The 26,203-nt window shown below is 45.3% G+C and overlaps 2 protein-coding genes across 6 annotated transcripts in view; both read left to right on the top strand.

The window, feature by feature from the left end:
- The window catches only part of Nr5a2 (nuclear receptor subfamily 5 group A member 2), a 129,573-nt gene extending 117,369 nt beyond the window's left edge, over positions 1–12,204 (top strand). For all 5 annotated transcript variants that reach the window (XM_041648436.1, XM_041648438.1, XM_041648437.1 and 2 more), the window contains one exon: positions 9,104–12,204. In XM_041648436.1, coding sequence (XP_041504370.1) covers positions 9,104–9,351 — 248 coding nt within the window. In that variant the 3' untranslated portion in view covers positions 9,352–12,204. The remainder of the gene's footprint in view (positions 1–9,103) is intronic.
- A 12,774-nt stretch (positions 12,205–24,978) lies between these two features.
- Positions 24,979–25,574, top strand: LOC121446512 (jupiter microtubule associated homolog 1-like). Its single transcript, XM_041649179.1, has one exon. The coding sequence runs from the start codon at positions 25,003–25,005 to the stop codon at positions 25,468–25,470; it is 468 nt and encodes a 155-aa protein (XP_041505113.1). The 5' UTR covers positions 24,979–25,002; the 3' UTR covers positions 25,471–25,574.
- Positions 25,575–26,203: the final 629 nt, after the last annotated feature.

Raw genomic sequence — 26,203 nt, 5'->3', positions numbered from 1 at the left:
AGTCCAGAGTCAATGTTGGGAATCTTCGTTGGTCATAATTCTTCCTCATTCACTGCAGCAGGGTCTCAGTCAGTCCAGAGTCAATGTTGGGAATCTTTGTTGGTCATTATTCTTCCTCATTCATTGCTGCAGGTCCACCCCACAGTCCACCCCTAAGGCCAGTCTTGCTTACCAGCTTGCTCTGGGAAATGCCCTCTCCACCCTAGGAGGCTGGAAGTATAAGTTGGACACCATTCCCACTCTTGCTTTTCTTTCCCCCCTTTGTAGTTTGTGTTTTATTTGTTGAGATTAGCTCTCTGTATACATCCCTGGTTGTCCCAGAACTCACTACATAGACCAGAATGGCCTCAAAGTCACAGAGATCTACCTGCCTCAGCCTCCCAGTGCTTTGTGTACCACCAACCTAGTCTCCCAGCCAGCATTTATATAGGTTTGAGGGATTCAGAATCTGGTCCTCATGCTTATTTGGCAAGTGCTTCAGCCACTGGTTCATCTCCTCAACCCAGCTAAGTTTTAGTTAAGGCAAAGTATACATAGAATTTATCTTAATTTTCTCCGTATATTTTAAACTTTATGCAAGTGTTATTTTCTTTATCTATGAGGATTTGGGGTACTTTTCTCTTTTTTTTTTTGAGAAGTTTTGGTTTCATAGCAAAATTGAGAAGTTTTGGGTTCATAGCAAAATTGAGACAAATGCAGACTTCTTGTTTTCCTGTCCCTTGCTTCCCCCATCCCCAGCATCCCCCACCGGAGTGGTAAATTTGTTATTGATGGAACTTTATTGGCATCTCCTAGTTGGTACTCAAGCTGAACTCACATTGAGTTCACTCCTAGTGGAGAATAGTCTGAGTTTAGATCAACAGAGAGCAATACAAGTTCCCATAGTGTGCCTGGCAGCATCTCTCCACAGCCCTGGGAACCCTATGTGCTCTTCCTGTTCACTCCTATCTCCTACCTGGCAACCACCAATCTTTCATCTTCTACACAGCTCTCTTCTTCCCAGAATGTCATAGCCAGTGTCTTAGAGTAGTTTGTATTTTAAATTGGCTCCTTTTGTTAAAATTCAGAGTTGGGGTCACCTGTGTCTTTTGGGGGACCCCATGGATCATTGGTTTTTTGACAGTAGATCTCTTACTGTGTGAATTCATTTATCCAATCACCTACTAACAGACAACTTGACTGCTTCTAACTTTAGACAACTATGGGCCAAGAAGCTATAAATAGCCATGTGTGATATAAAATAAGGACATAAAACTTAGCCACTCCTTTTGTTTGTTCAGTTTGGTTTAGATGATGTTTTGAGACGAGTCTCACTGTGTGGACTGGACTGGCCTCAATCTCATGCTTTTCCTGCCTCAGACCCTGAAGTGCTGAGGTTACAGGTGTGGACCGCAGTACCTGGCTTCATTTTCAACTATTATTAAATATAAGTTCCCTAGTGGTAAATTCATTGCTATACAGCCAATCCGCAAAACTCTTTTCATTTCGCAACACTCAAATTCTATATCCATTAAACAGTGATTTCCAATCATTTTTTCTGAAGTCAACAAACCTCACTGCCTCATAGGTAGTCTATCTTTTTGTCTGCAGCTTTGCCTTTCAGCATAAGTCCTCCAGACACATTTATTCAGAATGCCCCCCTATTTAAAAGGCTTCCCCTACTTCCCCTGGTTCCTCTCTTCTGTTCATGGATGTACACTTGAGTTGCCTCTATACCTTTTGGCTGCTATGAATAACAGTTGAATAAAATTTATTTTGCTATAATTTAAAGGGGGGAATGGGAGAGCAGGGTGTTTTAAAGAATTTAGAGCTTTAAAGATTGCTTTCAAAAGTCTTCTTTTGAGGAGATGACCTTAGCAAATGAACTGAGGAAGCCACTCTTGCATGGGAGAGGGAGAGTCATCTGGCTGAGAGGACCAGGGATGGAAAGTCCTAAGGCAGATGCAAGCTGTGTATAGAGACAAAATGTGGGTCGCTGGCTGGGGCAGATGAACTCTTGGGTTTCATAACTATGTGGGATGGTGAACTCAGGGTTCTGTACACTGCTCACAGACTGCTCACAGAGGAGAAGCCTGGCCTGTCGTAGCACCAGAGAGCTAGTTCAGAAACTTGTGCCAGTTCGAAATGTATCCCCAGAAAAGCTACCTTCTTCCCTCAAAAGGAGGTGACTTCAATGCAAATAGTTTAGTTCCCATTTTTGAATGGTATGTTACATCAGATCACAACTATATACTAGTGTCTGAAATTAATAATTCATACTTTGGACCAAAATTTTTGTGGAAATTTGAAGTAATGTTCAGATATTAGGTACAAATCAAGTGATGAGCTATGGCCCAATGTGGATCTATGCTCATACTTAGTTGTTAAAAACAAGAATTCAGTGTCTGCTCTTCAAGTCTTACTTTCGTTATCAAGCAGAATATTAGGGGTGTGGGTGACCATGGAGATCTTTAAGTTCATATCTCAGTGTCGACAAATGCAGAAGCTTTGGTCCAGCCTAGTGACATGTCCATGTCTCCAGAGACAGTCTCAAGACTAGAAATGAAGACACATGGTCAGTCAGGAGCCTCCCTTACAGGTGGAGCACAGCTGCCTCTTGGGAATGGGGTGCTTCTTTTATTAAGGTTATTATATGTAGAGCCTGGGAGATGATCAGAACAGCCTGTGTGGTCAGTGTGTGTCTGTTTCAGGACTATACTCAGGCTATCAGGCTTTCCAAAGTGTACTAGTTACTTTTCGCTGCTGAAATAAACACCATGACCCAACTAGACTTGGGAAGAAAGGGTTTCTTCAGGTGTATGGGGAATGTATCATCATAGGGGGGGCGTGGCAGCATGAGCAGGAAACAGAGAGGTCACGTTCCAACTCCAAACACTGAAAGCAGAAAAAGTGAACTAGAATGGATTGATTTTCATAAACTCTCAAAGCCCACCCCTAGTGATACACTTCCTCCAGCAAAGCTGCACCTTACCTCTACTTCCCCAAACAGTACCAGCAACCAGAAGCCAAGTAAGTATTCACATCCCTGAGCCTGTGAGAGACACTTCTCATTCAAGCCACCCCATGCAACAGGCCCTTTACCCTCTGAGCCACCTCACCAACGTTGTAAAACAGAGGGAAAACATGTTTGCAGGTAGCATTCTCCATGCGTCAGTGTTCCTTGTGCTGTGTCCTAGCATGTCACATACAATGTAAAACACCATGTATGTTTGTGGCCACTGAGACTCGAACCTAAAGGGACAGGGGAATGAACGTGGCTACCTGAAAATTAAGATTTATTTCTGTATTTTGTACATATGGGTACTTTGCCTGCGTGTATGCCTGCACAACAAAAAAGAGCCATCGGATCCCAAGCTACAGTTGTGAGGGACCATGTGGTTGCTGGGAATTGAACGCAGGACCCCTGGAAGAGCAGCAGCCAATGCTCTTAACTTCTGAATCTCTTTAGTCCCTTGTGAGAATGGAATGAAGCCTCAAGTACTCCTTGAGTAATTTTGGAAAATGAACCACTAGAGATTTCTTTTATGAAAAGTAAGCCATAGGAAAAATGGTCAGGTGTACTGATGGTGAGAAAGACCATAGCCACCTGCTGGAAGCAAACCCAATCTCCACATGTCATCTGGACAGCAAAGCAATGCTCACTTAGGAAGGACTGTTTAACTTGGGGAGTTACTCCCTGTTTTGCACGTGAGCAAGCTGGCTCTGAGGAGTTGAGTGCTTGTTAATGGGGCCGGTTATGAAGATGACATTATGCCACCATTGTCATTGGTTTTTGTTGAACTCAATTTGGACCATGGGATCAAATGGTCTTAAAAAACTTTCTTGGTCATTGAGACTTTTTTTTTCCTGAAACCTGCATGTGAAAAAGTCAAGGACGCAGGAACTTCTTGGCACCCTCACAGCCCAGATGGAAAGGTGAGGTAGGCCTTGTTCAGAGATGCCCCGTGTCTCTGAAGGCACCCTCAATGCTAGACTGTCGTCAGTCACAACTGTGGTTCCATTCACAATGATCTGTGGCATTTAAGATGGTAAATTCTGAGTCATCAGGAGCCATAGCTGCATGGATGCTAATAGTCCGTGAGAAGCATGCTTCAACACTTTCGAAGCTCAACTACCTGCTGAGCCAGGATGGCCCTGTCTGCAGATTAGAAACCCGCAAGACTGAGGTTCTGGCCCCGCTGAAGGGAAGTCCTGTGGTATGGACTCGAGGGCTGATGGGGTGAGCCATACCTGCTCATAAATGGGGGATCTGCTTTCCTGACTGGATCACTGAGCCTTGAGCTTTTTGTTTTAAAAAATGAAAGTATTGGCTTGGTGAGATGGCTTAGCAAGTAAAGACACTTGGCCGGTGATAGGAATTCAATCCACAGAACCCATATAAAAGTGGAAGGAAAGAATCAACTTCACAAAGTTGTCCTCTGAGCATGGAGTTTGGCCCATGGCCCTTTCCACTTCATTTATACACACATGTCAATGGGAATATGGATATCCTCTCCATGAGATAGATTGATTGATTGATTGATTGATTTTTTTTTTATAGTTTTTCGAGACAGGGTTTCTCTGTGGTTTTGGAGCCTGTCCTGGAACTAGCTCTTATAGACCAGGCTGGTCTCGAACTCACAGAGATCCGCCTGCCTCTGCCTCCCGAGTGCTGGGATTAAAGGCGTGCGCCACCACCGCCCGGCTGAGATTTATTTTTTAAGGAAATAACTAGGCACATTGATTAGTGCCTGATAAGTGTTAACCTGTCTTCCTGACATCTTGGAAACCCCACTGAATATCTCCAAGTCTGGTTGTCATCATGTGTATCTCATCTTCTCATAAGTTCTTGGTAAGTAGTCGCTCAGCAGAGCCCACCCAGCCTTTCCAAACCTTCGCACTGATACCAGCATTTTCAGCTCCACGTCCCCTGTCAAGGCTCTAGACTACCAGCCTAACCTCTCCGCTGGATCTAGTCTGCCTTTGTATTTCTGGCCGTCACCCCAACCCTTCTTTCCCTGAGTAAATTTTGTTAATACAAGAATTAGCTTTCTCTCCAACTTCCAAAACTTATAAATTTATACAAATTATTCAAATATATCCACTTAAAATACTTTTAAAACTTCCCATGGAAAGTTCTTCGTATCAAAGGAAAAGGCTTTCTGCAGGCAAACCACGTGACAGTGCCTATATATTTATATCCCGTCATTCTCTCCAAAAGCTTCAAGGAAAAACAGTCCGTCTTTCCCTTGGTTCTGTTTTATAAAGGACTGTGTGTCAGGAAAAGACTCTTAGTCCTGGTCCCCGCCAGGCCCCTTGCTCAGCAAAAGGCCCATCTCTGAAAGTGTGTGCAATAGCAAGGTTGCTGGCTTTCCCGTGACAGTGACCAGGGAGGCCAAGGTTCATCTTCAGAGAGAGCCAAATCCTGCAGATGACAGAGAAGTCTGCGCAGTAATATATTCCAGAAGGCCTAAGGGTTTACTTCTCAATAAGGATGAGAAAGAAAACCAGAGCACCCCACTGTGGGCTTAGCGTAGTGTGCTTCATAGGAAAAGTTGGTAATTAGTCCCTGAGTGCATAAAGCGGAACAGAGAAGCAATGGATACTTGAGGGAATCTCCGAATGCTCTGGCCAGTCATCACACGTTAAAGGCTGTAAGAAGGGGTTGGGGTGCCTCCGCCCGTCTGCATACATTCTCCAACACTGAATCCGCAATCAACAACTAGTGGGTTTTAGATCGTCTGAGAATGAAGGTTAGGGAAATTCCAAGGAGTGCAGAGTGCCAAATGCAAGCTGTCTAGATCAGGTGTGAAACGCCCCAGAGCTAGTGGGAGTTCTGGCGGGCGTCACTCTTCCTCCAGCTGGGGCTGCTGGAATCCAGATGTGTCACAACTGGATACTGAGGGCACTGCTGCCTGTCTCAGCTCTTGCCGATTTAAATTGCACTTTTAAATGTTCATGAAAGGAGATGAACTTAGGTTTTAAAAAAAAAAAACTAATTCAGTGGTTATTGGAGGGGTACACTCGAGTTTTTGAATCCTTTCCTAAAGAGGAAAAATATATACAAACCATATCAGAAAATTCCAGGTCTCCTGGGAGGAGGTATTTTCACCGATATTTTGGTATTTACCTAATCTCTTGTGTTTAGGTCCTTGTGAGCTCTTCTCTATGGCCCATTTAGATTGGGTGGAAAAACCAAGGTTTATTTGTCAGTCCCAGAGATTCAATAGACACAGGAGGAGCTGCAATTCCCATGGGACTGCAAGCATGAATTCAACCAAGGAACTGAAACTCTCATTGGGAAAGCTCGTAGAGCAAGTCTTGCTATGTGGACTGCAAACTTAACCACAGTGTGATTTGACTCGTCAATATTATGACCTTTAAAATACTTTACTGCAGTTTTTTTTTTTAAAGAAAAATCTATTGTATATATAAATTTTTTTTTCAAAAAATTAGTTTCTAGTTGAAAAGGAATGCAAACTAGCCATTCCACAGTTGTCATGAAAATGCAGCAGCAATGTCAAGGATTAGTAATTAGTGTATTTTCTGAGGCTCCCTCGACCAATGCTTGGTCCTCTCCCCAGCAGCTTGTTGTCTCTGGAGAGAGATGGACAGTTTATTAGACGGAGGCAGCTGAGAGGCAGACAAGAGCACAACGATCCAGCCACTGCTTGCCAGCAAAAGGGAGCCAGCTCATCAGCATTGCCTTCGTTTTTCCTTTCTCTCCCTCTCGGGTTCTGGCTGTGTGCTCCAGGCTGGCATGGAATTCAGGCCTCCTGCTACTGCTGCTTCTGTGCTGAGATTACACGTGTGTGCCACCATGCCTGGCTTTCCTTTTCTTTTTAAAAAAAAAATCTTACAGTTTAAGTATAAGGATCTCTGCCCCCTGCATAGTCTTTGGGGACAATTAATAGCATACATTTTATTATATAGTTAATGCTAAAATCATTGAAGTAACTTACGGAGATAATTTAGTCATGTGTGTCCAACCCTGATAATTGGAGGGGGTGTATTTGGTCAAAATTGGTGAAACCTATGTGCTTTCCTCCTATAAAAGCTGGAAATGTTTTGAATTTTTCGGAGAAAGTACCAATTTGGACCAGTATTCTCCTCAGAAGTTAGCAATAAATGATAATCTGGAATTTTTCAGTGCTCAGTTTAGAATAGTGGTATACAAATAATCTGTTTCATACTTGTTTCAAAGACAACTTCCCCCCCCCCCCAAAAAAACTCCTCTTATCTTCTATTTCATAGTGCTCAAATTCCTCCATCCTCCTGCTGGTCTCCGACGGTTCTAGCCTTTCTGCCTCGTTCGCATCTTTCACCGACATGTGAATTGATGCGTAGTTCGCTTTAAATCACCCTAACGTAGCTTCAGGTGGAGTTCTCTTTCCTACTGAAGCAGAACATGTTGAAGGGATTTCTGATCGTTTACACTTGGTAATTTTTGAACCACACACAACTCTAGATCATAGCCATATTTCTAAATATTTCTAAGTAACTTGAACCCACTTTAAAAATATTTCACTTTAAGTTGTAAGTATTTGGTTGGCTGTAAACTGCCGTATGTGCCAAGTGCCAGGCGCCACAAATGGTACAAAGCTTCGGTGTAGCACGTGCCTGGTTGTCCCACTCAGGTATTTTTATACCCCCATCTCTCTCACTTTGAGCTAGGATTTTGGTCACCAGCTCCATATTACGTATCTACTTCTTGTCGATTCCTCGCTGGTCTGAATGGGGACCAGAGACTTGGTGATAGAGAAGCTGCTAGTTGGTACAGAGTCGCGGTTCAAATATAAACACGCAGATCCACCCGGACACAGTGCAGTGGTACACGTAAGGTGACCTTATTGCAGACTCATCGAGAGACGGGTAAGCGGAACCCAGGCATAGCACAGGCTAATTTAACGACGCCTAACATATTGGTTGTGAGTTACTATGGTAACAGTGACCTTTCATCTAGCACATTTAACCTTTTACTCATTTTGCTCATACGTAGTATTTGGTTTACTTCAGAATCTTGTTTATTTTTCTCCAATTAGAGAAAAAAAGGGCAAGGATGGCTGTGTCTGTTTATATATGTTCCTCACACAGAGTAAACACGTGCACATCTGTATATTTTTTCCAGCAGCTTCTATACACACTTCGTAAAAAAAAGTTATCCAGGGAACATAAATAAACTCTAGAAGTGAAATGCCGACATTCCATCTTTCCCACGTCGATCATCTGTGTGCATTTGTATGTGATACCGTGTCTCTTCCTTAAACAATATGTGGAAGGACCTCCAGCGCAGATGTTTTAAAAATGGATGATCACCCAGAGTTGGGCAGGATGAATTGCCTGTGTCCAACTTCTTCATACCCGTGACCCAGGACCAGAAGAAAAAATAAAATGAAGAGTCAGCCTTATGAAACTGCATTCAGGTTAAAGGGCACCAGGCATCCTGGCTTGTACTCTGCCTACAGGACAAGGCTTTCATTTGATAAAGATCATTAGTCACTGAGATATATATTTGAGAGAGTTCCCAGTAGCGAATCTTCAGTTGGCAGTCACTGGAGTGTACCAGATGGTTCATTAGCATAGGCTAGACAAGTCAAAGGCTTTCAGAATCATTTAGAAAATGTCAAACAGAAACAAGAACCCTGTCACTTTTTATTAGAATTAACTACATCACACCCTGGACACAGATTTCACCTTGGGTCAGAAAAATTAATACTGTATTATATGAATTGTGTAATATACTGGTTTAAGATAGGTCTTTCTCTAGGGACTCATTTGCTGGCAATATATTATGATCCCTCTACTTTAAGAATCCTCGAGTCTTTCCTTTTGTAAGATATGAGAAGAGTTGACCTTGCTCAAAATCCATTGGTGTCTAATTGATTTGAGGTATATGCAAAATTTCAACCAGACCAGCTTGCAAAGTTCTCTTGCGAGCCCTTGCCCAGAAAGTGTGCTGAGCAGGGCTTCCTGACTGCTCGGCAGTGTGGAAAGCACACTTTACAGCAAGAGAACAAGGCAACCATGAACTGAACATGGCTTTAGTAAATGGGAATCTAAAAGGGAAAAAAAAAAAAACCAAAAACACGTCGTTGAAATCTTGCCTCTTTTTTTTTAAATGCAGACGTCAAGAATCTCGAGAACTTCCAGCTGGTGGAAAGTGTCCAGGAACAGGTGAATGCGGCTCTGCTAGACTACACGATTTGCAACTACCCACAGCAGACGGAGAAATTCGGACAGCTCCTTCTTCGGCTGCCGGAAATCCGGGCAATCAGCATGCAGGCTGAAGAGTACCTCTACTACAAGCACCTGAACGGGGATGTCCCCTACAATAACCTGCTCATTGAGATGCTGCATGCAAAAAGAGCCTAAGTCACCACCCCTGGAAGCTTGCTCTTGGAACACAGAGATTAATACAGAGACTGGAGGGAGAGAGGAGGAGGAAGAAGAAAGCATAATACTCTGAACTGCTCCAAGCAATGCAAATTACAAACTTGGTTTAAAGACACTGAGATTTAAAAAGCTTAATAATCAAATACTTAATAGCAAAAAAATGATCTATCAGGGTATTCGTACTGCAAACTGTGAATGAAAGGCTTCCCGTCCCCCGAGGATTCATAAGAAAGACATTGTCACGGGGTGGATTGAACTCACAGAGTCCAATACCACATCACAATAGAAACGGACAGAACATTCCTTGTATATTTAAACTGATCTGTTAAAAAATTCAGCAGTTGGCCGGTATTATTAATTGGACGTGTCCAGAATTCCTCCATGGTGAAGCCGAACAACTCTCAAAGAATACACGGGCTGTGCCTTGGCAGCCCCCCCTCCTCCCAGAAGGCCCCACACCTTCTGACCTGTGAGCTCGGAAGCTATCCTAAGGACTTCGTTCAGCCACACCCAGTAGTAGCTCCACTAAACCCTGAGTTCTGCGTGTCTGTCTTAGACCTGCCAGCAACTAATAAGAGCAGTGTATAAATATGTCAGCTTGCCATTTTAAATGTTCTGAAGTTGTTTTGTCGTGTGTTCGTAATTTAACTAAAGCAGGCAGTCTCTCTCTTCTATATAAGCATTAGTTTAATATTAAAGGAAATCAAACAAATTTAAGCAAATACTCCCAACAAGCAAGCTAGATCTTATTTCTGCTATTTTTGCTGAAATAGAGCTTTGGCATGGTTGGGTTTCATAAGTTTTTGCCCAAGAGGCTTCTTAGTACACATCCGTCTGTGTAGTCATCAGGGTTTGTAGTTCACTTAAAAAAATAAAACACTAAACATCCTTGGCTGGGATGTCAAATAGTCACAGTCTAAAGGCACCGAAAAGTCAAGCACGTTAAGCAATTCCAAATGAAAGTAGATTGAGCTGTGAAGGCAGCTGACTCAAGGTTGGTTGGTAAAGCACCCCCTAAACTTGGGGTGCAAAAGCAGTGAATCTCACGGCCTGGAAAGACAGTGAAGTCATTCACATCTCCTGCGAAGGGCAATGGAAGAGCGTGGTACCGGCCTAAGTCATAGACCAAAGTCTGCTGTAGAACAAAACTGCTGGAGGGCAGAGGTGGCAAACTCTCTCCAACCAATGCTGTCAGTATTAACACGCGATGGCCACAGGTATGGAAGCCTTGCCTTACTTCCTGGTCCCAAAAGGGAGCTCTGCAGATGGGGACGAACATGTGTTGAAAATAAAGTATTACTACTTTAAAGTCAAAAGAAATATAGTGTTTACATTCTTTAGGTCCTGGGGGGGAGTTTGGGGGTGACTCTGCTATTACAAGAAAGCAAAAGCGGTCATTTCTTTAGTGTTATTTCTCTGGTTAGTAGTTATTTTTCACAGGACTAAATCACTGTATGTCGTGAGACACTAAAATCAAGAAGGGGACTCTCATTTCGTCTTTAATTTGCCGAGATCAGCAGCACAATCACTTGTAGAAACTGTAAAAAAAAAAAAAAGTATCTCCCTGTTCTTTTTTTTTTTTTCACAAATGTTTCTGGCTCTGGAACAGTTTATTTATATTGTATATCATAGTTTCAACTGTAGAAAATTATGCTAATTTATTGTTCCTTGGGTTCCCCTTTGTATAAGATAGAGCCAAGACTGAAGAAACCAAATACGTGTTTACTATAGCATGTCTTCAAGTTAGTGGAACACAGTTCAGTGGTAGAGAAGGGTCTTGATGATTAAAACCATCCACTTGATCACATGTCTGGAAATTCCCATCATCTTTCTGTAGTTTATTTAATAGCCATTGTAAATCTCATGACTTGTAGCTTTTCCTTATTTTGAAGTCATTTTATCAAGACAGAGTCTTACCTGGTTTTCCTTTCCAAACATTGTAAGTTGTATACCAAAGACATTAGTTATTACTTCCGTGTGTACAAAGATTATTATTTTATTATACTTATTAATCACCTCTAATATCCATGAGGGATGCACATTAGCTGTGCTGGGCATTGACTCTCAGTGTTATCTTCATGGTTCAAAGAAGGATGGAATCATTCATTAGAGCTCAGATCCAAAGCATGAAATCCAAGAGAAGCATGGCTGTGCCTCCCAACCAAAAACCAAGTTGGATAAAGGCACACGGGGAAGGAATGGTGATGTCAGTGGTTGAGGAGAGAGCTCTAGCCCGTCTCTATGTGGGCAGAGGCTAGGAGGATGGTTATTTGGAGGGTTTGTAACATTGAAAAAAAAATCCATGTGTCCTTATTTTAAATGCATTGTACTCCCCACTGAACATTAAGCCTAAAGATGTCAAACGCCGCTCTAGTGGCTTTTACCCTGAGAGTGGTTAAAAGGCCACAACGGTCACGTCCATGCTGAGGGCAGAAGCAGTGAAGCAGGTAGTGCTGCCCAGCATCCATGGCCCTTTCAGAGCTGGCCAGTGGTCTGATGGCAGTTGGTAGCTGGTTTGTAAGGTAGCCAACTGCCTTATCAGTTAGTCTTACTGAAGACGGACTCACCTGGGAAGGTTTTCAGCTGAGCTGGGTTTCCCGTCGTTGGTCTCGGCAGACAAGTCTGTAATGTCTGAATCTTTGGATTAGGGCTCTCCCGCAGCTGCCTTGGACTTGAGTTCATGCCGTGTTCAGAGTGTGAAGTCGGTTTCTCGTTGCCGTGTGCTTACTGTATCAGTGAAATACATATTGTCATGTCAGTTCTTGCCAGGAATTTCTCAATATGGATTTTGTTTTTAGTATTTCAATAAATATTGATATGCCCAACTGGTAACTTTTAAAAATCCTTTATGTGGTCCTTGTGTTGGATATGAAAGCATCTAGTAGTCAAGGTGTCCAAGAATGGAATCCAAAGTCTTTCACAAGAATACTTTGTGTGTAAGGCTTCGGATGTCTGCAGATGACACAGAACATTCAATCCGTGCATCATAGTGAGACTGTTGGCACAAAATTCTCAATCTAACTTTGTCTACCAAATAGTGTCCTAATAACTTTCCTAAGTGCCTTTACAATTCAGATCCTCAGAACAGCTTCATTTCAAAGCCCTTTGAACAAACCAATACATTGGCCAGAGGAGGACTAGAGCAAGGTGGTGTTTCATTTTGTAGTTAGCAGTGCTGGAATCCATGGCTTCGTTAGGGAAGTCAGGACTTCGGCAGAATACTCCTGTCCAGTAGGAGCAGGCTGAATAGAGGTGATCAGACTCAAGGAGCACTCAGACAGCTTTTGCCAATGTCTCTCTTAGCAAAGATACTAGGCGTCAAAAGGCAAAAGTAATAGAGAAAATCGGGCATCCGTATGCATCAACTCAGATCCGGGGCTGGAGGCATAGCTCCATGCTAAAGTACTTGTACAAATATGAGGACCAAAGTTCAAGGCCCAGAACCCAGTTAAAGGTAGATGAGGCACCCTATCTGTAACCCCAGCTAGCAGGGTGGAGATAGGGTTCACAAGACAGGATAGCTAGCAAAACTGAAAAAAGAAGCCCAAGGCGACCTCAGGCCTTCATATGCAAACACAGGCATGCACATCACATATACATGTAAACAGGCCACTACCCTCAGCCCAGAGCCCTAAGAGCTTTTAGTCCCTCGGTTTAAAAATAAAATGTCTAAAAAATGTTAAATAGGCTTCCTTCAGTACTACCCAGCTTTTGGAGATCGAAAGCCAACTCAAACAACTACAAAAGTTCATTTTGGAAATAAAACATGCGCTATAAAGTACAACAAGAGTCACGAACCACTTCATTATAAAACATCAAAGGCCAGCCTCCCTTTTCCACCGCTCCCTCTGCATCCTCCACCCGCTGAGGCTGGAAGGATGCCTTGGTCCAGGCATTCTGACATAGGATGCTCAGAAAATTACCAGTCGGATGCATCCACATGTGTGATTACACATCATGAAACTGATATTTTTAAGTAACTAAACTGCTCTACAAATCCCATCTCCCCTGTCAACTCCCCCCCCCGGGGGGGAGGGGGAACTAAATGATTCTTGGCATGTCACAAAAAAATGCAAACATATCTTCATGTTTAATTGAACTGACTTACGCCGTTTTTATATGTGTAGCCGGGTTATAACCCAGATCAGCTGAGGTGAGAACATCGGGTGTTTTAAATGTTTTTTTTTTTTTTCAAAGCAGGAGAGTTTCTCCAGAGTCTATTGGCAGCTGGCAGAGGTCATTCTGACAGAGCCAAGGGGGCCCAACTTCTATCCTTAGAATAACACACCCCAAGTTGCTAAGTCCACTGCAGCCCAGTGCACCCGAAGGGGTGGGAAATCCTCATGCTGGTGTGCATTTGGTTGTTCTGTTGGACATTCAAACTAACTTTGAGGGGGTTTGTACCTTTAACTAAGTTTGACATTCAGTTTGAAGCCATTTCTGATGTATATTTTTATGAGAACCATGTGGAGACTTTGTTCCCCAGAACCCGGGTCAGAAAGCGCCAACACTTAGTGATCTTGACATTTCCCTGGGATAACACAGCAATTTTCCTCACCGCTGAACAGGAAGTGTCTAGTTTAGTCACTCAGAATAAATACTCTCGGAGAGGTCTAACTGGCCCACGTAAGCATTTGCTTTCTGTTAAGTTGGGAATTAATAACGTGGTGAGTGGTGTCGGGCTATGCTTGTGGTTTTGTTTGAAGAAGTGCCTTCCATGTTAGTTGCTAAAAAAGGGAAGGTGGCAGAGGGGGCGTTAGGATCAGCACTAATTGCTGGGTTTGAAGCTTAACTATCAAGAACCCAGTAGGATGCAGAGAATTGGGCTCTACCTGTCCCCATCCTCAGATCTGAGGCTGCATCAGGAGCTTTGGCCACTCCCAGCTTGAGCTCCCAGCTACATACAGCTAAGACCCTATTAGTCAAAAATAGCCAAGGCTGCATCGCTAAACAAGGTATAGACAGCTACTTAGTTGTCTTAGCACATCAACTTGAAAGACAACCACTCGAGGATAAGCCAGTGCCATCCCCCCATCCTCTTTGGTCTGGGACATCCCTCTGAGGTTTAAGACCAGCTCAATTTGCTATGGCCAGGCTACAACTTCCCTGCACTTCTGCACCAGGGACTGAAGCCCTGCCAGGTTTCTCCCCGAAAGTCCCCTTTGCTCCTTCAGTGCCCTTGTTCCCACAAGGCCTCAAAATCTAAAACCCACCCGCCCATTCCTTTCCCTGCTTCCCTCAGATCGGTCCACATCTGGCCTCCCCAACAGCAGATCAGACCCTTGGCATTTCTGGCCTTAAATTATTTGGCAGATTCCCAGTTAGATGCCTGCTGTTTGTCCATCCAGTTCCAACCTCACTCCATACAACAGCCAGCCCTATAGGTTCATTCCAATACAACCTTCCCTTACCACTCCCTGCCTCTGAGTCTAGCCTTTCCAGCCCCACCTAGCCCCAGCCCCAGCCCCAGCTTGCGCAGGCTGCCCTTTCCTGCTTCTGTTCCCTAGTATGCTGTTCACCAGACACAGACCCCTGCCCCCATCCGGTGCAACTTTCCTGAGACACACACCTCTGTGAAACAGGTCCTAGTCTCACGCTTGTTTCCTTTATCTGACCCCTGCCCTCCCCGAAAAAGTAAAACATAAACAGGACCATCAGGGCAAGCGCAGTGACTTGATATTGCCTCTGGCTCAGTGCAGACATTGATAGATCCATCCTATAATTTCCACACACAAAAAATGAAAGCTCCCTGACCCACAGACCACATTTATCCTTGGTCTAGTTTTCTAAAACTTAAAATACCAGCAATAACTAACAAAAAAAAAGGCTGGGCGGTGGTGATGCAAGTCTTTAATCCCCGTACTTGGGAGGCAGAGAGGTAGGCAAATCACTGAGTTTGAGGCCAGCCGGGTCTATAAGAGCTAGTTCCAGGACAGGCACCAAAGCTACACAGAGAAATCCTGTCTCAAAAAATAATAATAATAATAATAATAATAATAATAGGGGTGGTTTTTCACTGAGGGAGTGGGTGGCTCAGACCTTTATAGATTTCAGCCTGTCATAATGAGCCCATTGTTTCTCACCTGTAGAGAAATGGTACCCCATGGCAGAAGCACTTGATGAGACAACTGTTCCATCGAGGCCAAGAACAAAACCAAGATAGGAAGAAGCCGGGGGCTCACAGTTCTCTTCTGTCACCTGGGAAGCTCCCACAAGGCCCCACTTCCTAAAATTCCCATTACCCCGAGGATCAAGATTTTAGCCCACACAGAGATCTTTAGGAGGCATCCAAGAGCCCAACTTCAGCAGTCTTCATTGGCTTCACATAGGACTGTGCGCATCTTAGGATAGAACAATACTGGTGCCCATCCAAGATGCTCACGTGCCCCAAACCTAGTATCACAAGGGCAATTCACTCCCGTTGTTAACTGATGTTAACGTAACTGCATGGCTTTTCCTGGGAAGATATGAATAAACAAACCAAAGAAACAATTCTGCCTTAGTGGCAGGCAAGTGGGCTCACTAGGGTTACAGGAGCGCAGGCGGCTCATAGGTAGCGACATCAACTTGTAAGTCCATCTTAGTTTGCGAGACGATCCACTCTAAAAAGTGCACCCTTGGAGCCCCTGGCTAACTAGCAGTCAGCTCTACTGAGCTGCATTGGGAAGGAGGGTTTATCATTTTCTGAACTTATGTCCTGTAAGTTTGTAAGTTTCAAACTGCCTTCCTCCCTCTCTCCAAGAGAGAATTAGTTATTTTTTCTTTTCTTTTTTTTTTGGGGCGGGGGGGTTTCAAGACAGTGTTTCTCTGTAGTTTTGGAGCCTGTCCTGGAACTAGCTCTTGTAGACGAGGTTGGCCTTGAACTCTCAGAGATCCACCTGCCTCCACCTCCCTAGTGCTGGGATTAAAGGTCCCTGCTGAGAATTATTTCATTGTAGGAGACACAACCATGTCCTAGTTCCAATTTTATTGCTGTGATAATGAAAACATGACTTATGGGAGAAACCATCACGCAGGGGAGTCAAGGACTTGAAGCCGCTGACCCCACTACATTCCATCTACAGAGAGCTGAGAAACAAATGCACGCACGCACGCATGTCGCTTAACTGAATACTCTTACTTAGTCAAGGGCCAAAACCCAGGGAATATCGCTGCCCATTTTCAGAGCAGGCTCCCCCCATCAATGAAGACAGTCGTGGCAAACCTCCACAGGCATGCCCACAGGTCCACCTTGCTCAGGCATCCCTCACTGAAATAGAAATACTCTTCCCAGAGATTCTAGATTCTGTCAAACTGACAATTAAAACTAGCCATCACGGCTGGGCAGGGGTGGCATGTGCCTCTAATCCCAGCACTTGGGGGTGGAGGGCAGAGGTAGGCGGATCTTTGTGAGTTCAAGGCCAGCCTGGTTTACAAGAGCTAGTTCCAGGACAGCGGTTACACAGAGAAACCCTGTCTTGGGGGGAAAAAAAGAAACTTCAAAAACACTAACCATCACACACCTGCACACTAGTCCAAAGAACTAGGCAGTGCAAATAGCATTCTGTTTACACAAAGGAGCCTGCCACTTGAAGAAGGAATTGTGAGAAGGACTAGAATTATCCTGTGTGGCCCCAGAGAGGAGAAACCTGTCTTGAAAGATCATATCACAATGCAAAGATGAAACAAAAAAATGCTAATAATCAAGGTGATCCAAAACTTAGGCCACCTGTACTGGAAGCCAAGATCTTCCAGAAACTGCTCCGCTCAAGGCCAGGCTGGGCAACAGCGCTGAGGATATGACTCTGTGGAGAGTTGACACTTGACTCCCCAAATTCAACAGTGCCCAATAAGGCCAGACAAATAGCTTAGCCAAAACTTTCAGAAGAACCTTCTCCCCACACCCACATTCCAGGGACAATCTGCTTGAGCCTTTCAAGTTTGCTAGAATGGTGTTACCCCGAGAGTTGAGAACCAGCTCATGAATTTGCGACGCTCATTTCAATACTTATGATGTAGAAGAGAAATCACAGCCTATGAGACATGTCGGACTGATTCAACCCCACAAATGCCTATGAGACAGGTCAGACCGATTCAACCCCACATACAGGCAACGGTTAGCATGCTGGAAAAGACAATGTGTCTACTCTTTGAAAAGTACTTAAGCTTTCAAAACCCTTCCCCATGGAGTTAGAGATGGCGTCCAGTGATGGAGGACTTGCCTGGTACTTATGATGCCCTCGATTGAATCCCCAGCACTGTAAGCAAAACCCACTTTCCCGATTTCTGCTGTGTAGTGAGAGATTGTTGGGGGCTTCAGATCTCTGACTCCTTGACTTTCTTTGCCTGCCTCAGACCCTTTTCCTGCTGGAGTGAACTGAGCAAAGCACCTGTGCCTGAAGCTGCTCTGAGCACGAGACCCTGATGGCAGGGGAGTGGGTTCTGGTGAGGCCTGCAGCTGAAAGATTCCGAGAGCTGAGGCGTGGCTATCATTTAAGGATCCCTATATAAGCTTCCCTGGAGCATAATAAACTTGGCACTCTTGTATCAAGGATGACCCGTGTCCTCATGTCTCTGTCTGTGTGTGTGTGTGTGTGTGTGTGTTTTTAAGTCTCCAGTTTAGTTCCCAGCTTACATACAGTCCTGTAGTGCAGACACTACACACACTTATGGCTCTCTCCTCACACCTAGTCTGAGAGGATCAAAAATATCTACTCAAGCATGAAGAGCTGAGTTTGGACCCCCCCCCCATACCCACGTGAAAGCTGGGCATGGTAATTGGCACCTAGAGCCCCAGCACCGATGGGCGCGGGATAAGTGGATCCTGAAGACTAACCAGCCAACCTATCCAGCTGCAATGATGAGCTTCAGGTTCAGTGAAAGAGATTCAGTCTCAAAAGAGATGGTGGAAAATGAAAAAGATACCCCAGGTTAACTCATGTGCATGAATGTACCTCCCTTATACATACACATGCATGCAAACACCACACACACGCAGCATGCATAAATGCACCCCCTCATATATACAAAAGCATGCATGCACTCTCATACACACACATGCACACACATGCAAGCAACACACACGTGCATGCGTGAATGCACCCCTTTCATACACACAAAAGCATGCATAAATGCACCCTCATACACACACACACAGTCAAGCATTCAAGAATATACCCCCTCACACGTGTGTGCATGCATGCACATACTCACACACACATCACAGACATGCCCATGATTTATGAATCATGATCCTGACTCTCCCAGCCCTTCCTCATAGCTCCCATCTAACGAAAGACAGCACCCTCCTCCTGTGCCACTGAAGTCCACCAATTCCTAAAAACACCTCTGAGGGAAAATCAGTTTGCTGACTTGTATTTCTCACTTAAGCTATGGCTGAGTATCTATGTAGACTGTTCCAAGTGGTGTCCTCACTGAGGAAATACACTGAACATACACCGAAGATAACAGGTGAAAACTGGATCTCATTTTAAGCAAGACGCTAAACAGGGAGCAGTGTACAGTGGCAAATTGTCCCTGGTCCACCAAAACCCTTTCCCCCACTCAATGCTGGCTCCTGAAGACTCTCCTTTCCCTTGTTACCGCTATGCCCATGTGAGGAGGGCGGTGGCGCTGCGGCAAGGAGTGGGAGCAAAGGGGAGGAGTGAACCCTTTTCCTGCAGAAGAGACAAACCCGTTCCCTCCAGGGCCCCAGTGTGGACACCCATGAGAGTTTTCTTTCTTTTTTTTTTAAATATTTTTACAGTTTATTTAACTTTATTTTATGTGCATTGGTGTGAAGGTGTCAGATCCCCTGCAACTGGATCTTCATACAGTTGTGAGCTGCCATGTGGGCGCTGGGAATTGAACCCGGGTCCTCTGGAAGAACAGTCAGTGCTCTTAACCACTGAGCCATCTCTCCAGCCCCCATGAGAGTTTTCTTTAGGGCTGAAAGGAAGCAATGGTGGCAGGTAGGCTTTTTTAAAATCCATGCCATCAAAATCAAAACAAAACAAAACATTTCTCAACAAGAACTCCAATGGGCAGAGTTCTAACCATAGCTGTCTGAAACAGCCTTGTACAGTGGTAGAGCGCTTGGCTCATCTGTGCAGATCCCTGTGTTCGATCCCTGAAGTTACAAGATAACATATAAAACTGGAGTGTGTTTGCGAATGTGTGCAACACAGCCTTTGAGTCTTACACAATGAGGATACAGAGCCAGGAACCTTTGTACCACATCAGTTGGAAATGGCCATCTTTTCCCCAAACTTGAATCCTGATTACTTAAGAGCGACACCAACTGTCTCCTACCTCACTTTGATCAGTGGCTTCCCATTTATTTGCCTACAGACTCATTTGAGAATGTCCTCTACGCATGCAGTATTGGGGAACATGCAGATGAGAAGCCGTGCTTATGAAGAGAGCACAGGTTACATACATGTCATCGCTGCTCACCTCCCTCCGCCACTGGCAGTCAGCAAAGCACTCCCTGATAAAAGTTTCTGTTCCAAAGCTTTTGCCTGCAAAATACATTAGGCCAATGAGGAAATGTGTGCCACAGAGGGGAAAGCGCTTCTATAAATAAGGTGGGAACACGTGCGGTGCCTCCAAGTGTTGCCATAGCGGGTTTTATTTCCCCTGTGTTCCCACATTGTGGTCTTTTTATTGAGTATCAGATATCTCTGTGGCCATTGTGTGGCCTGGATTCCAGCCAGGCTTCCTGTGAAGTGTACAATCAATGCTTACTTCTTCGCTCCATCTCACTCAAAGACATCTTAAAGTTGGGGGGTTGGAGGGGGCCACCCAGTTCTTTATCAGAAGCTCAACACAGGGTCGGTGCCTGCCCCATTCATACCTGTTGCCACTCAGAAACAAAGCGGTGTGGGTGCTTAACAAGGGCTGGGCCCTCATTTCATCCCATCACCTCTGTAATTCTCACAGCACCCCTCCAAGGTGAGCACAACTCCAGCCACAGCACAGACCCGACAGCACATTTCCCTGGTGTATTAGGAACTGCCTTCCCCAGTAAAGGTCACACAGTTGGCCACACACTGGGTGGGGTGCGCAGGGTGGGAGACAAACAGACCTCATCAGAACACACAGCCCAGGCTTCTAGCCGGGAGTCACACCCTTCATTCTGGGTTAGCATAGAATATAGGAAACAGTACATGACAGAGGCAATAACTTCTCCCTCTCCTTTCTCATCACCTGACACCTGGGGACCAGTCTCCACTTAATCAACCTCAGCTGGGACATTCCAGAAGCAAAGGGCAGAAAACTTAATTACTTTAGGTACGCTTCACTGTGTGAAACACGCACACCATGTGCGTCTCACTACACGCACCCCTGTGTGTTTCCCAACAGGCACCCCGTGTGTTTCCCTATAAGCACCCCGTGTGTTTCCCAACAGGCACCCCTGTGTTTCCCTATAAGCACCCCGTGTGTTTCCCTATATGCACCCCGTGTGTTTCCCCACACACACACACACACACACACACACACACACACCCTTGTGTGTTTCCTTGCATGCACCCCAGGGGTGTGTTTTACTATACACACACACACACACACACACACACATCCTTGTGTGTTTCCCTACAGGTACCCCTGTGTGTTTCCCTAAAGGCACCCCTATGTGTTTTACTACACACACATATGCCATTGTGTGTTTCCCTACAGGCACCCCTGTGTGTTTTACTATACACACACACCCTTGTGTGTTTCCCTACAGGCACCCCTGTGTGTTTTACTACACACACACACCCTTGTGTGTTTCCCTACACGCACCAGTGTCTGCTGATTTCCCTTTGATGTTTTGCATTGGCTTTTGTTTATGTTCTGGGGTGGGTGGATTGTTTCTAAGACAAGGTCTCACTATATATCCTTGACTATCCTGGAACTTGCTATGTAGACCAGGCTAGCCTCTAACTCAAAGTGACATGCCTACCTTGGGCCACCCCAAGTACTGAGATCAACAGTAACCACCACCACACTCTAATGTAAAGGGAACTCAAAGAAGCTGGTTGGTTCAAACGCTGGAATGCAGGTTTGTGTCAAAACTGTTACCAGTCAAAAAAGATTTCATAGAAGGGGCAGTATTTAAATATGGATAACATTTCCACAGGCAGAAAAGTCTGGATAACAGCTGCTGAGAGATGAGACAATATACAATGGTGGTCCCATAAGACTGCATCACGTAGAGGCATAGGCTGTAACCATCTTGATGTATATAAGAACATTTTGCAACATTCCCACAGTGCACTTCCTAGGTGTGTATTAAAGCATGCCTATGTACACACACATGTGTGTATACCCACTGAAGCCTCCCAGACAGACCAACCATGCTTGCTCTTGCCAGGTGCAACAGGAACTCGGGTGAGTGGTCTTGTAAGTGTCCCAAGACGGGGTTTTCCATCTCCACTTTGATTCACCATCCCCAAAGATGGCAATTTCCTGTTTTCCCAGCGCTGCAGAAAACCTCCCCAAATATAGTCTGCTATGTGGCAAAGCCTCATCACAGACACAAAGACACCAGAGGGAACCTGGCACGAGAGCTGCTGTGTACTCAAGGAAAGGCAGGACTGTACATATTTAACACACGCTCACGCCTGAACACAAATGCGTGGGAACGAGAAGCCCCAAAGCCTGCTTATTTTGTAATCAGAAAACACTCTCTGCAAGTCATCTGTTTGCTCCTGGACTCCCAGAACAAAAGAAAGGCCTGTATCTCTCCACTAGGTATTTCTCAATAGCTGCAAATGGAAAATCACCCCATCAGTGCTGGGGGCGGGGGTGGTCCATGACGTCACTGGCATGGTGGGGAAAGAGGGTGGCAGGGAGTTTGCCAACACAGGGGCACATCCATCAGCTGTGTATCTTCTAACACGCCCAGAGACACGAGGAGCTCACAAGGATGGGCAGTGATGGGAAGTGCTCAAGTCAGGTGTCTGTGTCGGCAAACCAGCTGCCATCTTGGTTGTTTCCCGGTTGCTGAATCTCCTTGATGTCTGTGCTTGGGCAGCTTCAGACTGTATCTCCTCTTGGGCACAAGAAAGTGGTGTTTTGTCTTTCTGTGGTGAGTAGTAAAGGCAGCGGTGGTTCTAGTCCTGGCCCTGCTGACCAGGGGCGGCAATCTTTCCTTCCCTTCCCACGGCCCACTAACTTGCGAGCGAGTGAGAGAGCGAATGACCTGCTGTGCTTTCAGGAAGAACAAGGAAGCTAGCACAGTGAAAACAATGCTTTCCATCCACGAGGACCTGAACTGGGACTCCCAGCAACTGCTTAAAAGCCAGGCGTGTCAGCATGGGCCTCCGGCACTGGAGGCCAGAGGTTAAACAGGTCCCTGAAGCTCGCTGGCTCAGCAACCTTGCCAAAGGGGCGAGTTCCAGGTTTAGTGATGGATCATGCTTTTAAAAAGAAGTAATGTGTGTCTGGGGAGATTTTTTTTTTTTAACTCTTACTCTTTGCTCTTTGGGGGCCTATACCTAGCTCCCAAATAAATACTTGGAGACTTACTCTTTCTTATGAATGACCAGTCTTAGCTTGGCTTGTTTATAGCCTTCTTTTCTTAAATTATCCTATCTCCTTCTTGCCTCTGAGCTTTTATCTTTCTCTATTCTGTATACCTTCCTTCCTTTCTTACTTCATTGCTGGTAGTGTAGCTGGGTGGCTAGACCCTAATGTTATCCTCTCCTCCTTTTTTCACTTCTCTCTCTTCTTTTATCCTTCTATTTATTCTCTCTGCCTGCCAGCCCTGCCTATCTTTTCTCCTGCTTAGCTATTGGCCATTCAGCTCTGTATTAGACCAATAGGTGTTTTAGGCAGGCAAAGTACCACAGTTTCACAGAGTTAAACAAATGCAACATAAAAGAATGCAACACATCTTTGCCTCATTAAACAGATATTCCACAGCATGAAGGGATGTAACACATCTTTAACTCATCTCCCACAATAGGAGATGGGTCAGTCGATACAGCACTTGCTGTGTGGATTGGCATTTAGAGTCCCAGAACCACGTTAAAATCTATTAATCTAATATGCGGGAGGAAGACATAGGGGATCCCTGGGGAAAGTTGGCTAACTAGACTAGTAAAAATTAGTGAGCTCCAGGCTTAGCTAAAGACCCAGCCTCAATAAAGTGGAGAATGATCAATAAATATATACCATGTCAACTTTGAACCTGCAGCTCCCACACTTGCAAACCTGCATGCAGGCTGAACACACACACACACAATTTAAGAAGCTGACTCAGCAATTAAGAGTGCTTACTGCTCTTTCCAAGGACCTTGGTTCAGTTCTTGGCACTTTTGTCAGATAGTTAGCAACCACCTGTAACTACATATATGCATACACACACATATAATATATATGTATATATATATATATTATGCTGGATAGTATTATGTCAACTTGACATAAGCTAAAGTCATATGAGAGAGGAGGGAACCTCAATTTAAAAAATGTTGTAAGATTGAGGTGTACACAAGCCTGTACAGCATCTTCTTAATTAGTGATTGATGTGGGAGGGGCCAGCCCATCGTGGGTGGTATCATCCCTGCCTGAACTGGCCTTCCACAGATGGGTGGACACCCCAACTATCATCATAGAGCCTTCATCCTGTAAATGATGGAACCAGATGCAGAGTTCCACAATCAAGCATCAGGCTGAGCTCCGGGAATCCAATCCAAGAGAGGGAGGAGGGAATAGATGAGCAAGGCAGGTCAAGATCATGATGGGGAAATCTACAGTGACAGCTGAACCAAGCTCGTGGAAACTCATGACCAACAGCTGTGGAGCCTCCATGGGACTGAACCAGACCCTCCACATGTGGGAGACAGTGGTGAAGCTTGGACTATCTGAGGGGCCCAGTAGGACCAGGATCTATCCCTGGTGCATGAGCTAGCTTGTTGGAGCCCATTCCCTATGATGGGGTGCCATGCTCAGCCCTAATTCAGCGGGAGGGCTTGGTTCTGACCCAACTTAGTATACCAGACTTTGCTGATTCCCCATGGGAGTCCCTACCCATTGGGAGGAGTGGGTGGGGGATGGGCTGGAGGGAAGGAGATGGGGGCAGGAGGAGGTTTGGGAGGAAGAACTGTAGTTGGAATGTAAAATAAAGAAAAAAAGATTAAAAAAAAAAAAGGAAAGAAAGCAGGCTGAGCAAGCCATAGAGAGCAAACCAGCACTCCTCCAAGGCCTGTGTATCAGCTCCTGCCTCCAGGTTCCTGCCCTGCTTGTGTTTTCGTCCCGACTTCCTTCATATGGAAGCCTCAGCATGGTCAACCTACTGGGGGTCACTCTTTAAGGAAAACTGACTGCCCCTCCCCCAGAAGCCATCAGTCAGCAATAGCTCCTCAACTAGGGGCAGGGGCTCACAAGCTCTTAGTCCCTGGTACTTAAAGGTTGGCTGACTTCATGAGGGCAATGGTCCCCTCCCCCATCCCCCCCCCAACTTTCTTGGGCAAAGGGGACATAGCACTATTATGTAACGCTTTATGTATCATCCCAGAAAACCATGCTTCTTGGTAGCATTGCAAATGGATTCTACTTGAGAGCAACTAAAAGAAAAATACACCAGGGCAGAGGCTCGTGGAGCATGGCTGGTGGCTATTGTGGTTCTCCCTGTGCCAGCCTACCTCGCCCCTTGGCGCCATGACCACTACCACTACCTTCAAGGGTGTGGACCCCAACAGCAGGAACAGCTCCCGGGTTTTGCGGCCTCCAGGTGGTGGATCCAATTTTTCACTAGGCTTTGATGAGCCATCAGAACAGCCTGTGAGGAAGAACAAGATGGCTTCTAGCATTTTTGGGACACCTGAAGAAAACCCTCCATCTTGGACAAAGTCAGCAGGTGCCAAGTCTACTATTGGTGGCAGGGAAGATTCTGAGTCACCTGGAGCGCAGAGAAGTAACCCCTCTGAAGCGAGTTCTGGAGACTTCTTAGACCTCAAGGGAGAAGGTGATATGCATGAAAACATGGACACAGACTTCCAAGCCAACCTGGGGCAGATTGAAGAGAAGTCCGTGCCTGCTGCTCCTGTGCCCAGCCCAGTGGCTCCGGCCCCAGCTCCATCCAGGAGAAACCCCCCTGGTGGCAAGTCCAGCCTGGTCTTGGGTTAGCTTCTTCTGTTGGAACTCTGTCCTTCTGTTTGTTTGTTTTTCCATGCTTGTGAACTGCACAACTGTACATCTTTTGGATCTGTTTCATTAAAAGAGAAGCACTTAAAAAAAAAAAAATACACCAGTCTTTGCAGCCAAAGTGCTGCCTTCACGGTCACAGGTCTTCATGTTCATTTCCCAGAGCCCTGCCTGAATCCTTGGGCCATGGCAGACATATTTCCTCAAGTATTTCACCCATGATTAACAACATTTAATAAAGAATTGTGCCCAGTGAACGCCTTTAATCCCAGCATTCGGGAGGTAGAGGCAGGCGGATCTTGGTGAGTTCAACGCCAGCCTGGTCTACAGATTAAAGCTGAGGACAGCCAAGGCTGCACAGGGAAATTCTGTCTTGAATACTCCTCCCCCAACCCCCCGTGCCAAAGAAAGAAATTGCTTATAGATTCACCTCAGTGTGTGCTCTAACTGGCTTTCTGTGGGTGTGATAAACACCATGACGCAAAGCAACTGGGCGAGGAAAGGGTTTATTTCTTCTTACCTTCCACAGCCCATCGTCCGGCAAAGCCACGGCAGAAATAGTGGAGAGACGCTGCTTACAGGCTTGTTCTGTTCAGGGCTTACTCGGCTACCTTTCTCAAATGTTCGGGCCCACCTGTTCAGGGATAGATCCACCCACAGCGTTCAGGTTGGATCGGTTAGTAATCAAGAAAACACGCCACAGGCTAATCTGATA

The sequence above is a fragment of the Microtus oregoni genome, unplaced genomic scaffold (assembly GCF_018167655.1).
Source record: "Microtus oregoni isolate MIOR12 unplaced genomic scaffold, Mior012 000003F_ref0000135, whole genome shotgun sequence".
NCBI classification, from domain to species: Eukaryota; Metazoa; Chordata; class Mammalia; order Rodentia; family Cricetidae; genus Microtus; species Microtus oregoni.
This window is presented reverse-complemented; position numbering and strand designations above follow the sequence as displayed.

Bases quoted from the DNA above. Each gene is read 5' to 3' on its own strand.
- LOC121446512 (XM_041649179.1), top strand. From the start codon at position 25,003: ATGACCACTACCACTACCTTCAAGGGTGTGGACCCCAACAGCAGGAAC.